The sequence below is a fragment of the Anopheles funestus genome, chromosome 2RL (genome assembly GCF_943734845.2).
Source record: "Anopheles funestus chromosome 2RL, idAnoFuneDA-416_04, whole genome shotgun sequence".
Lineage (NCBI taxonomy): Eukaryota > Metazoa > Arthropoda > Insecta > Diptera > Culicidae > Anopheles > Anopheles funestus.
The window spans coordinates 35,302,015-35,317,943 of NC_064598.1; the positions used below are offsets into that span (position 1 = coordinate 35,302,015).

At 47.9% G+C, this 15,929-nt stretch overlaps 4 protein-coding genes across 6 annotated transcripts; 2 read left to right on the forward strand and 2 right to left on the reverse strand.

Annotated features, from left to right (window-relative positions):
* Window positions 1-251: 251 nt before the first annotated feature.
* LOC125774689 (probable methylcrotonoyl-CoA carboxylase beta chain, mitochondrial) lies at window positions 252-2,516 on the forward strand. Its single transcript, XM_049444856.1, has 2 exons — window positions 252-554; window positions 628-2,516. Exons 1-2 carry the CDS (start codon window positions 402-404, stop codon window positions 2,242-2,244), a joined length of 1,770 nt encoding a protein of 589 aa, XP_049300813.1. The 5' UTR covers window positions 252-401; the 3' UTR covers window positions 2,245-2,516.
* Window positions 2,517-2,669: 153 nt separating this feature from the next.
* LOC125774673 (DNA topoisomerase 2-binding protein 1) lies at window positions 2,670-8,139 on the reverse strand. Its single transcript, XM_049444824.1, has 4 exons — window positions 7,735-8,139; window positions 3,887-7,652; window positions 3,394-3,803; window positions 2,670-3,314 (listed from the first exon to the last, which is right to left on the reverse strand). Exons 1-4 carry the CDS (start codon window positions 7,843-7,845, stop codon window positions 2,889-2,891), a joined length of 4,713 nt encoding a protein of 1,570 aa, XP_049300781.1. The 5' UTR covers window positions 7,846-8,139; the 3' UTR covers window positions 2,670-2,888.
* Window positions 8,140-8,391: 252 nt separating this feature from the next.
* On the forward strand, window positions 8,392-10,782 carry LOC125774696 (T-complex protein 1 subunit gamma). The gene is made up of 3 exons (XM_049444864.1): window positions 8,392-8,517; window positions 8,581-8,642; window positions 8,766-10,782. Exons 1-3 carry the CDS (start codon window positions 8,484-8,486, stop codon window positions 10,314-10,316), a joined length of 1,647 nt encoding a protein of 548 aa, XP_049300821.1. The 5' UTR covers window positions 8,392-8,483; the 3' UTR covers window positions 10,317-10,782.
* A 502-nt stretch (window positions 10,783-11,284) lies between these two features.
* Window positions 11,285-15,764, reverse strand: LOC125774702 (E3 ubiquitin-protein ligase RNF126). Of its 3 annotated transcripts, none has more exons than XM_049444872.1 (6): window positions 15,466-15,764; window positions 15,097-15,362; window positions 14,879-15,019; window positions 14,161-14,790; window positions 13,842-14,064; window positions 11,285-13,753 (listed from the first exon to the last, which is right to left on the reverse strand). In XM_049444872.1, the coding sequence occupies exons 2-6, from the start codon at window positions 15,181-15,183 to the stop codon at window positions 13,458-13,460; spliced, it is 1,377 nt and encodes a 458-aa protein (XP_049300829.1). In that variant the 5' UTR covers window positions 15,184-15,362; window positions 15,466-15,764; the 3' UTR covers window positions 11,285-13,457. The 3 variants fall into 3 exon arrangements, with proteins under 3 accessions (XP_049300829.1, XP_049300830.1, XP_049300828.1); XM_049444873.1 differs by having other exon boundaries at window positions 11,285-13,729; window positions 14,161-14,793; XM_049444871.1 differs by having other exon boundaries at window positions 14,161-14,793; window positions 15,466-15,763.
* Window positions 15,765-15,929: the final 165 nt, after the last annotated feature.

Sequence of the window (15,929 nt, forward strand, 5' to 3'; positions counted from 1 at the left end):
ACCAATTGACATTAAAATAAATCAATTTATAAAATTTTGCTAAATTACTAAAAAACCATAAGGAAATTTTCGTGTGGAATTGTTTTTTTAAATTTTTTTCTGATTTTTTTATTCTTTTTTAGTTTAAAGCATTATTTGAGTGAAAAGAATCGTATTTCAACAATTTCTCGTTAAAATACATCAATTTAAAATTTTTACGCCGCTCATAATACGAGTGCACACCCCTGACCAAACGTCTTACGTTTGACAGCCAATTTTGTAAACAGTACGATCTAATCTAATCGCGCATGTTTACATAATACTTTTACTTTCGCAAATCGATCCTGTTTTTTTCCTAACCCCATCTCTCGTTTGATCCTCGCCTGTTCGCAAGCTGTGGCGCAGACGCATTGGAAATTAGAATGTTGTCCAAAGCACGGGTTCTATTTTCCCGCACATTTGCCCACCACGGAACGGTGGTAAAAGTGCTCGGTCCGCAACATTACCGATCCGTGCACGTTTCCGAAGCGAATGTGCTGGCGACGGAGGTGAATCGCCAGTCAGCAGAATTTAAGGTACCGCGTGCTCGCGAACCTGTATCGAAAACTAGCTTTCGTCTAAATGGACATATTCACACTATTATTGCAGGAAAACTATGGCCAAATGAGCGATCTGGTCACCAACCTGAAACGTGTCACCGAAGATGTGCTTGCGGGCGGTGGACCGGAAGCAATCAAACGGCACACGTCGAAGGGAAAGCTGCTGGCGCGCGATCGGATCAATCGTCTCGTCGATTCCGGTTCTCCATTTCTTGAGCTTTCTGCACTGGCCGCACACGATATGTACGGCAAGGATGTCGTTAACTCAGCCGGCATCGTTACCGGCATCGGTAGGGTGCAGGGTGTGGAGTGCGTGATCGTGGCAAACGATGCCACTGTTAAGGGTGGCACGTACTATCCGGTCACGGTGAAGAAGCATCTGCGAGCGCAAGAGATCGCTCAGGAGAACAATCTGCCGTGCATTTACTTGGTAGACTCGGGTGGCGCTAACTTACCCCGCCAGGCCGATGTCTTCCCGGACAAGATGCACTTCGGAAGGATTTTTTACAATCAGGCAAATATGTCCGCTCGTGGAATTCCGCAGATCGCTGTCGTTATGGGCAGCTGTACGGCCGGAGGTGCCTACGTACCAGCGATGGCCGACGAAAGTATCATCGTGAAACGGCAGGGAACGATCTTTCTGGCTGGACCACCACTCGTGAAGGCAGCCACCGGAGAGGTAGTGTCGGCCGAAGATCTTGGCGGTGCAGATCTACACTGTCGCACGTCCGGTGTAACTGATCATTACGCGGTGGATGACGAACATGCGCTGTACCTGGCACGCCAGGTAGTAAAGAACTTGAACCGTCCGGGAAGTGCAAATTATGATGAGCTTGCCAGCAGCAGTACGGTGACGATGATGGAACGAGAGGGACTAACGTTTGGTGCAGAACCTGAACCACCGCGTTATCCGGCGTCCGATTTGTACGGCATCGTCGGATCGAACCTAACGAAAACGTTCGACGTGCGTGAGGTGATCGCACGCATCGTCGACGGAAGCCGTTTTACCGAGTTCAAGAAGTTCTACGGCGAAACGATCGTTTGTGGGTATGCCCGGCTGTACGGACAGCTTGTCGGCATTGTCGGCAACAATGGCGTTCTGTTTTCGGAGAGTGCCCTCAAGGGAGCGCACTTCATTCAGCTGTGCGCCCAGAAGCGCATTCCGCTGCTCTTCCTGCAGAACATTACCGGCTTCATGGTGGGACGCGATGCGGAAGCCGGCGGTATCGCAAAGAACGGTGCCAAAATGGTAACGGCCGTCGCTTGTGCCAATGTTCCAAAGTTAACACTCATTATCGGTGGTTCGTACGGTGCCGGTAATTACGGTATGTGCGGACGTGCATATTCACCCCGATTCTTGTATATGTGGCCAAACAGTCGCATTTCCGTGATGGGTGGTTCGCAAGCGGCCGGTGTACTGGCACAGATCACCGAGGAGCAGTACCGTAGAACGGGGCGTGAATGGACGGAAGAGATCGGTAACCGTATCAAGGCACCGATCGTGCAGCAGTTCGAAGCGGAAGGTTCACCGTACTACAGTACAGCCCGTTTGTGGGACGATGGTATCATCGATCCGGTCGATACGCGTCGCGTACTGGGGCTTAGCTTGCAGGCGGCCCTCAATCAACCGATCGGCGAAACTCGTTTCGGTGTCTTCCGTATGTAGTTCGTTTGAAACGATGTTTCGCGACAACCAGTTTTGCATTTATCTAGTGTGTAAGCTCAAAAGCGAAATGATTGTCCAGAAATGGTCAGCATTCGAAATCGAAAGCAATGCTCGACAATGAGTTCTACCAGAGGTAAAACATTGCATTTAATGCATTCCATGCGTAAAAAATATGGCACCTAGTGTCGAGTGGCGGGATGGTTCGTTAATGAAGCGAATATAAAGTGTGCCTTATCTTCCACAAATATATCCAAGATATTAGAGATCCATTATTTAGTTTGTACTATTTTCCTATTGATGGCATAAACCTATGTCCGAACTACGATCTGGATGACCAGTTCCGCCCTATAATTATACACAAAGGCGAATAGTCAAACCTTTCTACGGGGAGTCTGCCCAGATGAGATTCTATACACGATCGTCAGTGATCTTCAGACCGAAGGGTGATTCGTTCTTCCGCTCGATTTATTGCAGTGCAAAGATAATGCGGAATTGAAAGCGTTTACAGCAGAAGAATACAGAGTATTTGTTCATAACACTTAACTAATACTAGGCACGTGAATCATTGAAAATAATCTCAAATTTATGTATGAAACAACACTTGCCGTCCGGCACCGGAGAGGTTAAACATGCGTGCTGCCATATTATATCGGTAGCTGGAAGTTGTTGGGATCGGGAAAACTAGCCGACGTAAGGTACGCATTTAGGTACATTATGGACAGTACCGCAATGCCGGCCTCCGCCAACGCTCGATGATCTTCACTAGACAGCTTAGCCTTACGATCGACGAAACAGTGTGTTGCTGACATGGCACGTTCCGATTTGATGAATGGTGGATCCACATTAAGCACATATCCACCACCGGACTGGAGTAACCGTTCGAACTGATCCTTCTTCGGTACGACCAGTAGCACACGGTACCCGGTAAATGCACCATCATGTTTGCCCACATCGTTTGCAATGCGCATACGCCACGTGTATGCTGCCGCAGCCGTTTCCAAATCACCCGCCGAAACTAACGCAGCCAGTTTGCCAGCAGCTTTCGGGTTACCCCACTCGTAACACTCTTCCTGTAAAAGCGAATAGGGGACAGTTAACAACAAAAAAAAAATTTCCCAAACCGGCCAAAAACCAAATCGCTAGCCTTACATCCAAAAAGTAGCCCGCTTCGAAACTATCGTCCAGATACTTGGTAGAGAGAAGCCACTTGCCAGCCGCTATACCGGACAGCATCTTTTCGCCACGGTTTGGTTTGCCGCACAGGATGTGCGTACAGTTCGGATCGTATCGGTTCGGGTCCGACGCTAGCTGTCCCTTTAGATGATCGATCTTTCTCGCCAACTCTAACCGCACGTTCTCCGGTACGCCCGAGATGGCAAAGACGGGTGTACCGCGATACTTCATACCGATCGGATCAGCACGCTTAACGGCACTTTCACGTTTAATGCTCTTTTCCGCATTAGTATCGCTCGGTTTAGTAGCCGAAGCATTCGTGGCATCGTTCGCTTGCATATTTTCAATGTCACGTTCACGCCACACCACACCACCAACATTAATTTCTAAAAAGAAAAGAACGGAACGCGTGTGCGACAACGGGATTAATCATAGCAGATGCAGTACAATCTAATAGTGATCTACTCACCCGAATCGTAATCCGGCTCGGTGTAATGTTCCGGCGGAATTTGCTCCGTATCGGGTTGCAGCTGAAATTTGGCTTTCTTCTTTGCCGATTCCTTAGCAGCCGCAATAACGTCACTCAACCGCTGGACGTATTCGTCACCGCGGCCCACATTCAGCAGTGGTTTCTTTGCAGCTGGCTGCCGTTCCGATTCGTCCCGCAAACCGACAGGACTGCCGTACTTGTCGCTCTCATCCAAATCGTCGTCCTCCTCCAGTTCGGTGCGCGATCGCTTTTCGGCACTAGTGTTGCTCCGTTCGAGTGATCCTCGCGAGCTGGATGATAAATTAGCCAAATGATTACCAACCACCTGCGCATTGCTTGAAACGGTAGGCGAAGTAAGTTTCCCCTGTGGTTGAGGTGCGGTACTAGCAATTTCTTCGTCCTGATCAGTATCTTCACCGGAACGGTTTAAGTTTTGCATCCTGGGCGGTACCGTGGTACACTTTGATTCGATATGGTTCGCGTACCCATCGCCAAACTTTTCCACGTAAAATCGACGCTTGATCTCACTGATCGGTGTGCTTAATCGGCGCGCTTTTTGTGAAGCCGTTTCTACCTGGCCCGGTTCCGATGGGCCAGGCGCAGCTGTTGCTGTAGCACCGGTCGATGATTTGTAGTAACGATCCCAGTGCTGCAGTTTGCGCTTGTGATAGGCATGATTATCGGGACTGGCGTCCGGTCGAAATCCGTACGGTGTCACCGGTTTCGTCATACACTCTGGTAGCGTCGGTGTGCGGATGCGCCCATCACCCAACGCCGTTCCCGCTCCTGCTTGCGGTGTCGCTAACAGTTCCTTTACGCGGCGCGTTCTGGGCGTAATGTTACGATCCGCCTCTTCCGCATCCTTCAGCACCTTGTACAGTGTGGTGCGAATCGGTGTATCAAATTCCATCACGCGTTGCGTTATGCTCATGGCTTCATATTCGCCGGCAACCGGTGTGACATTGGTACTGACCGCTCCCGAACTACCGGCCGCGACCGGAGTAACGGGTGATCGTGAGGAGGATGATCCTCTACCTTCCTCCTCTGTTATGGCGGTAAAACGACGTGTCCGCAACACTTCGCCGGCAGGGGAATCCATCCCTCCCGGTACGATAGTTCCTTCGTTCGGATCGAAAGGTTTCCTTTGGGCCCGTTGCGCCTTGATCAGATCCTCGTACTGATCCATCTCCTGCGAGTACACCATTCGTTCGTCGTTGGTCATTTTTCTCAGCTGTGGCGTGGAAAGACGCTTAAACCCGTACTGCAGATCGGTTTCATCGTTCGCTTTCTGTTTTGTGATGTACCGGAACTCACCAACGTTTGTCGGCTTTGGCAGAGGTTTCATTGTTGACGATGCCTGCGGAAGCATTGAGGGTTCTTCATCCTTTTGCTCGTTCCATCTGGCAGCTTGTGCTTCGTCACGAACAGAATCAATGTCCACATCGTCGGTAGAAGTCGTTGGAAGACATCCATCGCCAGCACCATCGGGGATGTTCTTAACGGAACAAATCGCATCCCCGACCAGATACGGATTTTCCGCTACACGACGCCTCAACCGTGTGCACTCTCTCAACCATTCCGCTCGTACCACCGGCAACTCCCACTGAATGGCTGCATTGTACTTGGCACCGTTCGCTTCCTTGCACACCAACAGCGGGGCCGCCTTCCGTACGAACCGTTCCTGGACGCATGCACCCAGCAGCTTACCCATCGCAATCAAAAATTCACGTTCCGGTCCGGAATACGAGCTGATTACGACCGTTTCTCCTTCCAATGGCGTAGGATCGTTTTCGCCATAAATTATGGGCTCATAGTAATATTCCATCGGGCAGCATTGGCCACTCTGTATCGATGTTTCAAGCCAGATACAATTTACGGTTTGCTTTCCGCGTACGGCAAAGTCCGGAGTACCGATGCATGACGTTGGCAGCACGATATAGTCCACCTCATCGGTGTAACTTTCATCGACAACCGTTCCACCGCATTCCTTACAATCGGACAGTATCTGTACGGCATCCTCTTCTGAAAAGCCGAACACGAACAGTGTCTTGCCCAGCATAAACTCCGAGAACTGCGATTCCAGCTCCGAATCCATCTGGCTCACACCGCTTGTGATGGATGCGGCTGTACCTGCCGATGGTTTCGGTTCCTGTGGCGTCCCCGAGCTAACCGGCAATCTTTCGGCCATATTTTTCTCCATGTACTGCCGCATAATAGAGTCTACTTCGGTCGGTTGTTTCGATGCCGGCGGTGCATTACTAGCTCCAGGTGGAGGTGTTGCCTCTTCCAGCCGGAACTTCGGTACATCCGGTCGCTTAAAAACGCTACTGTTCATACGTTGGAGATTTTTCTTGCTTGACGGTGACGGTGGTTCCGGGGCGCGATCCACAATCCCTTTCCCGGACGGTTGGAACGCGTACTCGCTCGCATCTTCCGGTGCCAGCTGGCGAAGCTCGATCGATTTGGCTAACCATTCGAGCGTGAGCAAATGGGCAGTAGAGTCGCGAAACTTTGCCAACTCGGACACGTGCTGCTCGCCCACAATCACATGGCTAATGGCGCTCGATATCTCGTCGTACCGAACGGCACCGACGGAGTTAAGTATTTTGTTCAACTTTTCCTTCTCATCGCCAGTGAAACCACTCAAGAAAACGCTGCAACCGTCCAAAACATGGCCGGCCTTCTTTGCTTGCTGTACCGTCATACGTGCCAGTACCTCCCGGTACTTTTGGCTTCCGCCGGGACGCGCAAAGCCAGAAGTGGCGGGCAAAATCCCATCCCCTGTGCCAATCATACTTTCGTTGATAGTTTCATTTCGTGAGGAAAAATTAGCATGGGAAATATCCGACAGCTGCGTACAATCGGGATTAAATTGACCGCCTGACATGCGAATGCCAACATTACCAGAACCAGCGGCTGCTTCGTCCCCTTTCGTCGGAGTAGAAGCTTTCAAGCTTTTCACTTCATACTCTCGAACCGGTAACACGTACCCGTTGGCAGCACTGTCCACAACCCATTCCGGCGTAAGACATTCCTTGTTGCACCGTACAGCACCACGAAACTTGGCCGACTCAGTGCCCGTTTTCTCCAGGATCAGTATGTCCGTTGTTTCTGACTTGAATGATCCTACATAGTTTCCTCCGTTCGATTCGATCAACGATTTGATCACGTTCTTTCTCGCAGCAGTTAGGCCGGTCGAAGTGATCGTTAGTGCGTAGAACACGGGCAACTGATAACGCTTAATAATGCTCGGTTCTGTTGCGTGAAGATCACGTTGTTGACTTTCTTCCCAAACTGCACTTACCCAGTCCGGATGCATTATGAGCAGTTTGCATTCGGCCGCCTTTTCATATTTGACGGATTTGACCGTGGAGGATACAAGGTGCGTGCAGCTGGCATTCAGCACGTCCAGATAGTAGCCACCCATGTGACACACCAGCTGACTGACGAGCGATTTTTCCTTTGCCTTTAGCCCGGAGCTGCATACGGTCAGATTTCGCATCGCTGTCGTATACACCGGATGTGCGCCGAGTGGAATTGTTTCGTTGTCCATGAAACAGCTGATCAGACAGCGGGGCCCGATAACGGTTGAGGGTGATTTGCGCGCATGTTCGAATGCGGCTCCGGTGAACTTTTCAAACACAAACACGTGCCGCTTGGTTAGTGCATTTTCATCCATCTTGAGACATTCGTCCTCGGTTATCCAACCTTGCAGCTCATCGTTGTCGTTGTGCTCCCGTGCGGTCTAGCAATGCAAAGAAAAAGGAAAACAGGGAAGTGAGGTGTAAGCAGCTCCGGCAGCCTCAAATCTATTGAACAACACTTACCGAGTAAGCCATTTTCATATCTTCCGACGCATTTTCGTTGGAAGTGTGCCCTGCACGCTGCACAAAGTAGAGCTTGGCCAATTGCTGATCTGCCAACAGCTGACTATTCATCTTGCGTACCGTAAGTTCTAGATGCGATGTTGCTATGCGTTCTTGTTTACTCTTGAGCAGCTTGCAGCATCTCTTCCGACAGCCACAGTTTGGACAAATAGTGTTGTTCGTTCTTCGAGCAAGGAAACAGAGTTTTACAAACCACAAACACACACGATTTGCTTAAAATACGTCTTTCTTGCACAACAAGTTACGGTAAAATGTTCCGATCGTATATTTGAAGCGCTTCAAAACAGATGCACCACATTTGAATTGTCAAATGACCGTTTTTGGGGGGAAATTGAACATCACATTTTAGTACTTTCAGATTTTAGTACAATTTGTTTTCGCTCACAAAAAGGTCACACTGATGTTCAGCATGCATTGCACACATTGTTTTGAGAAAATATCTGCAAAATACCGCTTTTTGAATATGATAAACCTGATTGTATCGCAAAAAAAGTCTCCAACATGATAAATTTCTGATCTAATTCTGATTTGGTGGCTGGGTCGTACTGTCAACGGATACTTTCGTACAAAAATTGACAGTTTCGTTAAAACATGGTCATTTTGACATTTGTTTCGTCGATCGCCTTGTAGCAGCATCTCACTTTGTGGAAATAACGTGATTTCGGTACGGCCAATTTCCAACAGCAAAAATGTACGCCCCACAACAGCCTATTCTGATTCTCAGTAAGTAAAACGAATCGTTTATCAAGTGGACAATCGAAAAAACGTGTATTGGTATCATTGCAGGCAAAAATACGAAGCGAGAGAGCGGCCGAAAGGTGCAGTTGGAGAACATCAATGCCGGCAAAGTGAGTCACGGAGTGTGTTTGTGTGTGCACGTGTGTGTATACTTTCTGCATGCCCGAGTACACACATGGGGTTAACCACGGGGCTTAACTAATCGTGTGGGTGTTTCTATATTCCCTCCGTAGACCATAGCTGATCTTATCCGCACATGCCTGGGCCCGCAAGCCATGATGAAGATGTTGATGGACCCGATGGGAGGCATCGTGATGACAAACGACGGTAATGCTATCCTGCGTGAAATCACCGTGCAACATCCGGCCGCTAAGAGCATGATCGAAATCGCTCGCACGCAGGACGAAGAGGTTGGTGACGGTACCACGTCCGTGATTGTGCTGGCCGGTGAAATGCTGTCGGTTGCCGAACAGTTTCTCCAACAGCAGATTCACCCGACGGTCATCATTCGGGCGTATCGGGAGGCGCTCGAGGACATGGTACGCATCCTGCAGGACGAGGTCAGCATTGAGCTGGACCGCACCGACAAGAAAAAGCTGTCGGACGTTGTAAAGTCTTGCGTTGGCACAAAGTTCGTCGGGCGCTGGTCAGATTTGGCAGTGCGTATTGCACTCGATGCCGTCGAGACGGTGACACTCACGGAGAACGGTCGTACGGAGATCGATATCAAAAAGTATGCCAAGGTGGAGAAAATCCCTGGCGGATCGATCGATGATTCGTGCGTGCTGCGCGGAATTATGCTGAACAAGGATGTAACACATCCGAAGATGCGTCGGTATATCGAGAAGCCGCGTATCGTTCTGTTGGACTGTCCACTCGAGTACAAGAAGGGCGAAAGCCAGACGAACGTGGAGATTGTGGGCGATCAAGACTTTACGAAGCTGCTACAGATCGAGGAGGAGCACGTGGCCAGACTGTGCGAGGAGATTATTGCTGTGAAGCCGGACGTAGTGTTCACGGAGAAGGGAGTTTCCGATCTTGCACAACACTTCCTGATGAAGGCAGGCATCACTGCTATCCGTCGGCTGCGCAAAACGGACAATAATCGGCTGGCGCGCGCTTGTGGTGCTACGATCGTGAACCGCACGGAGGAACTGACAGAGAAGGATGTCGGCACCGGGGCCGGATTGTTCGAGATCAAGAAGATGGGCGACGAGTACTTCTGCTTCGTGACGGAGTGTGAGGATCCGAAGGCGTGCACGATTCTGCTTCGCGGTGCTTCTAAGGATGTGCTAAACGAGACGGAGCGCAATCTACAGGACGCGCTGCATGTCGCACGTAATCTTATGCTCGATCCAAAGCTGCTGCCCGGCGGCGGTGCAGTCGAGATGGCCGTCTCGCAGGCCCTGACGAACAAACAGATCCAGGGACCGTACCGAGCCGTGGCTCAGGCACTGGAAATCATCCCCCGGACGCTAACACAAAACTGTGGTGCAAACACGATCCGCACACTGACTGCACTGCGGGCAAAACACGCATCACACCCGGCCACCGATGGACCATGCACCTGGGGCATTGACGGTGAGACTGGTCAGCTTGTTGACATGAAGGAGAAGAACATCTGGGAACCGTTGTCCGTGAAGCTGCAGGTGTACAAGACGGCCGTTGAGACGGCAATTCTGTTGCTGCGCATCGATGACATCGTGTCCGGATCGAAGAAGAAGAGCGACGATGGTTCTGGCCCATCGCCAGCCGCTGCAGCTGCCGGCATGGGAGGAGAGTAAACAGCGTGGACTTCGTGGTTTCGTGGCCACTATAATAATGTTCCACGCCCTTAATTTCCTTCGCAAGCCTTTTTATAGTATTGAGCGATGTGGATCTACGCTACGCGGGCAATTGTTGGCGGTGTTTTGCTTGATTCTAAACGTTCCCGTACTATATAACTTACACGTTCCAGGTCCGTGGCCTGATGCATTTTTTGTCCATGCCTAACATTTAACACACAAACATCTATCGCACACATACAGCGCTCGCCCGTTCATTTTGTTCGTTCGTGTTAGCTCGTCACCTTCATCCTTTTCCTGATTCGTCTTTATATTACCATTGTTTGCCTAACTAGTGCGATCGCGATCGATGGTGGCGATCGGAGGGGATTCTCACAAACATTTGAATATGTATCCTTTGAGGAAAATCATTCGATCGCGAACGACGTAGCACGACGTGAAATAAACCATTCATTAAAAAATACCGTTCTTATGAAATTATCTTTGGTATACTGTGAAAGAAAATGCAATTCGCCTTTACTAATCGGATGTTATTGGTTTGTTTTTGCATGATTCCTTACTTGGTCTTAAGTATACAAAAGCGGAGTGTAAGTAATAAATGCACCTATTTCTACGTCCCTAAAACTGAGACTTGTTCAGTGTTATAGTATGAAGCGGATTTGTCACGTTTCGGTGGGTATTAATATTAATACTCTCATTTTCTTTCATGCGTTGAAGTTCCTGTCGGTTGAGAAGAAATGCTCCACAGGATCCACGGAAGCAAAGTAACAACCACAAGACTTAAATTGTTGTAGTGAAAGGTATAATCTTTCTACTTATTTTTAGGTAATACAGACCACACAAAACACTGTGATATGTGAGAAAATAATTATTCCGTAAGATCCAGAGCACATATTTGCTAGTGTTACGGTAGGTTCGTGTGTGAGCTGGGTTACTTGCTGCGCCTGTTAATAATTTAAAATGCAATGTTTTCCTTCTCTTCTTTATTATCAACGCATCAATAATAATAATAATTCATAATCATATCAATGTAGCGTACTTAAAGGTGAAATTATCGTTATAAGAGCTGTCTAATTAACACCATTCAATCTGTTGTTGTCTTTCTTTCGAGGGAGAGACCCTTAACGCTGATGGGATCGATCTGGATCGATCGAGCGCATCTGGATCAGGCCATTATTCACGACCGAGCTCTCTGTCTTTGAATGCTGTGTCCCCAAACGGGGGAAAAACCTAAACCACACGTTCTTCAATATTACGATTGAGAAATAGAATATAAAAATCGTTTGCTACCGCGTTTGTTTTCTACTGTTTAAATAAAATCCATATTATCGTCCGAATGGTTATATTTCCGGGAAGGAGTATTATTCTGAGCAGAAAGATAAACACAGTATGATCTGATAAAGGAGGACCATTGGAGCATTCTCGGCAATGTGTCGTAACTTACAAAAATGATCATCTTCCTTTTCCAGTGGTAGTTCTGTACCAAATTGTTTTGACCGAATTGGATTTAGTAGCAGACAAAATTAAAGCTTTATTTTGTCAAGAAAACGTTTCACACACTAGAACTGATTTTCTTGCCTCGGATAATCGTTCTATTCGACCTTCTATCGAATTGTTCCATTTAGCTGTGAACGCGTGGTTTCTATTGCAGTTTACTGTTAATATGGCGATTTGGCTCCATTTTGAAACTAACCGTGCATTAATTACGTCGACAAACAATAGGGGATTTGGTTAATAGGAAATAATAATGGGAGTCCCCATCCACTCCACAACAACTTGTTCAGTCCTTCGTATTGTGCTTTTGCAAAGCGATCTGTTTCGTTTTTTCTCCTCCCATTCTCCCTTGCTTACTTATTATCTTATTCCTTGCTTCTGAATACGTCTGTACAAACTGTAGCTGTTCGCTAATCCAACATTACTGCCAATCTGAGGACGATGGCAGAAGAGAAGCCAAATCACAGGAATGAATGTGACACAACTAGCGATAAAGCGGCAGCGAATGCTTGCTGTTACCGTTGATACCTGTTCCGCAGGGGGTAACTAAGCCGTTTTTTTCTTCTTCTTAAAACACAAACCTACCAACACCACACGCACGCACACGAGCTTTCTCGTCCCACAACAGCGCACGATATCTATTCCGTTGTCGTGTCTCACAAATGTAGCATATGCGAATTTCTTCAAAATAAACGCCGAACGAAGAAATTATCCTTCACCTTAATCGTTTCCAACTCTGTTGCAATTTTGAAAAAATGAATCCTAATATAGTCATAAACTGGCAACCGATAAATAAAATAATATAAAGCACAATACATTATCTCTAGCATGATGCGGAAAAGAAAGCGAAGGAATTGACCACGCAAACAAACATACCAATGAAACAATCTAAAATAGAACTTATGTTAAATAATTTCTATCACCTTACTGGAGAGGTCATAATTAAATGTCTACATAACACTTTCATCTATTCTGCAGTAGCATTAAAATCTCGGTCAGCGGTTCTACCTCCATGTGTTTCATTCAGATTATTCCAGAGCTTTTCAACAGATATTGTGCATAGCTCGGAGAGTGATAGAATGGAATAATTAAGATTGTTTAAAAGGATGTGTTTGCTTGGCTTAACAAACTCTACGCCCATACCGGCCATTTTTGGGTTACCACGAAGCCGGATAGTCAGTCCTTGCTACGGGGTCCAGTCCTGTCGTGTAGTACCGGAGCCGTCTATCACATACGAAACCTGGCCGCCCTGTTATGAAAGGTTATGTAGACATTTAAAAAAAAACCGCCTCTGCAATGATTACCATCAACCAACGTACTAAAATCAAATGGGGGAATTGGGAATGTTCATATCGAACATAAAGGTTGTGTCTTTCAGTACAAAGCGAAATATGAATGGCCTATTCTCCATCGCAGAAATCGAAACAGTATTGAAGGCAAAAATGTGTTTTGCTCGGTTCCGAATGAGCACCAAATATCGCGTTATACATAGCAACCTTAAGATAGCCATGATTAAGTAACAAATGCTACCTGATCGACACTTCTTCACTGTTTCACTTCTGTTTTTTTTTTATTGCTCAAGGGGTTTCTAGAGCTCGTGCGTGTCAGGTTTGTGTGTATGTGTGGTTTGCGGCGAGGAGTTTTTGGTTAATCTAACTCTAGCGTGTAATCAATGGTTCCATCTTCGTCCCGCTGGCTGTTGCTCGTTTGCGAACCATTGCCACCACTAGTTGATGCGCCGCCAGCAGCGGTATTGTTCCGACTGGCGGTAGATACATCACCATTGGTGGTGGTTCCGGTACCGGCACCGGACGACGCACCACTACCGGAAGCAGACGGTGGTAGACTAGATGATACGGATGCTGCCGTAGCCGCCAGCGGTTGTCCCATCTCGAACAACAGGTTCGTCATCGCGGGCCCTGAAAGGGTAGGAAGCAAATCATCTATGAATGGTTGTGTGAAGAACTTATCCGCTGCGTACGGTACGCTGCTGGATCGGCGACATTATACGTCGGGTGTGGGATAGCATACGTATTGTGAAGGTCAGAAAGTTGGAATTCTGCCGCCCGGAGTCGGACTGTGGTTGTGATATTTGCTGATGTTGCTGCGAACTATCACTCTGCGATTGGGCACCGTCCTGTGACTGCGATTGTGCACCACCGTGTGAATCTTCCGGCGAGAGACTATTCCGACAGATGGGACACGTGCCGTGAAGTTCCAGCCATGGAATGATGCATGGTTCGTGATAGACGTGCTGCAAAACAAAACAAAAAAAAACAGGGGGACAAAGTGTTATTGCTTCGAGGATTAGCACCAGTTATCGGTTGGCGGAAAATTTTCTATCTCTTACCAAACAAGGTAACTTTCGGACCGATTCACCAACAACAAAATCTTCAAAGCAAACCGAACACTGTAGCTTCTTTTCCACTTGTTCCTCGTTGATGGTAACGGTCGGTATCTGCGCGATTCGTTCTTTTTCTAACGGAGGTGGCCCCGTGTTGTCCATTTGGTTGAGCAGCTGTGTAACGATTGTGTCGATGCCCTCGCGTCCCCAAGCATAGTCGCCCGGATTGCCCATGAAAAACATTGGGCCACTGGTACCGGCACCAGAAGCACCGCCCGACACCGATATCAGGATTTCACGCAATATTTGATCTACGTGGTTTAAGTTTTGCACCCCTCGTCTGCGACTTCCTCGTCTTCCCGTGAAACGCATGGAAGGACGGGTGTCTCCACCGCCCGCACTGCTGCTACCTGCTGCACCTTCGCCTAGATCGGCACCAGCGTTTCCTGATGCAAGCGGCACACCAGATGATGGACCACTACTACCGTCCATAGGAATGTCATCCATAGTGAACATAGCGTGATCGCCGTTTCCTGCAACAGCTCCACCTGCCGATTCACCGTCTTGGCCGTCGGAGCGGCGAAAGAACGGTGACAAAATGGAGTTTGTGAAAATTTCTCCGGCCAATCTTATTGCCTGCTGATAACGGGACAGAGGGAGGGAGAGAGAAAGAGAAAACCGAAAGTTACAAATATGTTTCGTCAAACAAAGCACTTTTGCTTGCCTCATTGCTAAACTGTGGATTGTCGTAATCGTTTGACGGTTGTTCTGCATCCTGTCCTACTGCTGATCCGGCCGGTCCGCTCCGTTCCGCTGCCGGAAGCTCTTCAATAAATCCCTCCAGACAATGTGGGCATGTGAATTCCTGTAGCATATTGTTGAAGTAAATTGCATCATTGCTTTGGACCATACACACATTACCCAAGATAGACCAGTGCTTACCGAAGAGACACGATCGATTTCGATGGCGCACGAATGACAGTAAAAGCGGGAAGGCGGGGCCGCCGCATTTTCTACCATTGCTTCCATCGTTCCAACAAACCGGTCACAGTGCTGACACTTTTACACACCGATTTTTCGTTATTTTTCTAATGACGTCGTCACGGAAACTGTATTCTTTCGGCACAGCAAAGCTGTACACTGCTCCGTGGAATGTTTCTTCCGCCCACACGTATCAATGTGTAAATTCACGAACCGAAAATGGAACACTAAAAAAAATGATACTTTTCAATCAACCTTTGACCACAAATGGAACGAATTTACTCTTTTGCCACCGATTACTGGTAGACAGAATCGATTCCGGCCACTCACCAAGTCAGCATCGAGCACAGCAGACCACCGATGGGAGAAATGTTTCGCTACTTGCTTACTAGATTTCGTTCGGAGGTGCCCTCACGAAAGTGTCGCTCGAGTAAACTATTTGCTCATCCTGCTTGCTGACGGCGCTTTCCGGCGCCGTTCACACTAGGCAAGGGTACGTGTTACACTTTCTGTGAATAGAATTACGCCAAAAATCGACAAATAGCCGTGTAAATTTTAGGAATTTTCTAGGAAGAAAAAAGAACAAGTGATAACTATGACAAATACAGAACTGTCAGAAAGGCTAAACTGCCACCATGTGGATATAACAAGGAGTTCAGTTCGCCGCTGGGTTTGCAACTGCCTGACCTTGACGATTTGAATTCGGAAACAAGCATTGCATATTTTGTAATAATTTTTACAATTTATGAAATGATAAAACTACTCCTTTGCAAAACGAGCTTTGATACAGCGCT

Excerpts from the sequence above, each read along its gene's own strand:
- LOC125774689 (XM_049444856.1), top strand. The coding sequence starts at position 402 with ATGTTGTCCAAAGCACGGGTTCTATTTTCCCGCACATTTGCCCACCAC. Across the intron at positions 555-627 it reads GCCAGTCAGCAGAATTTAAG|GAAAACTATGGCCAAATGAG; the intron begins GTACCGCGTGCT and ends CTATTATTGCAG.
- LOC125774673 (XM_049444824.1), bottom strand. The coding sequence starts at position 7,845 with ATGAATAGTCAGCTGTTGGCAGATCAGCAATTGGCCAAGCTCTACTTT. Across the intron at positions 7,653-7,734 it reads ATATGAAAATGGCTTACTCG|ACCGCACGGGAGCACAACGA; the intron begins GTAAGTGTTGTT and ends TTGCATTGCTAG. Across the intron at positions 3,804-3,886 it reads CGAGCCGGATTACGATTCGG|AAATTAATGTTGGTGGTGTG; the intron begins GTGAGTAGATCA and ends TTTTCTTTTTAG.
- LOC125774696 (XM_049444864.1), top strand. The coding sequence starts at position 8,484 with ATGTACGCCCCACAACAGCCTATTCTGATTCTCA. Across the intron at positions 8,518-8,580 it reads ACAGCCTATTCTGATTCTCA|GCAAAAATACGAAGCGAGAG; the intron begins GTAAGTAAAACG and ends GTATCATTGCAG. Across the intron at positions 8,643-8,765 it reads AGAACATCAATGCCGGCAAA|ACCATAGCTGATCTTATCCG; the intron begins GTGAGTCACGGA and ends TTCCCTCCGTAG.
- LOC125774702 (XM_049444871.1), bottom strand. The coding sequence starts at position 15,183 with ATGGAAGCAATGGTAGAAAATGCGGCGGCCCCGCCTTCCCGCTTTTAC. Across the intron at positions 14,794-14,878 it reads ATCCACAGTTTAGCAATGAG|CAGGCAATAAGATTGGCCGG; the intron begins GCAAGCAAAAGT and ends TCCCGTTATCAG. Across the intron at positions 13,754-13,841 it reads CTTTCTGACCTTCACAATAC|ATGATTTGCTTCCTACCCTT; the intron begins GTATGCTATCCC and ends AACCATTCATAG.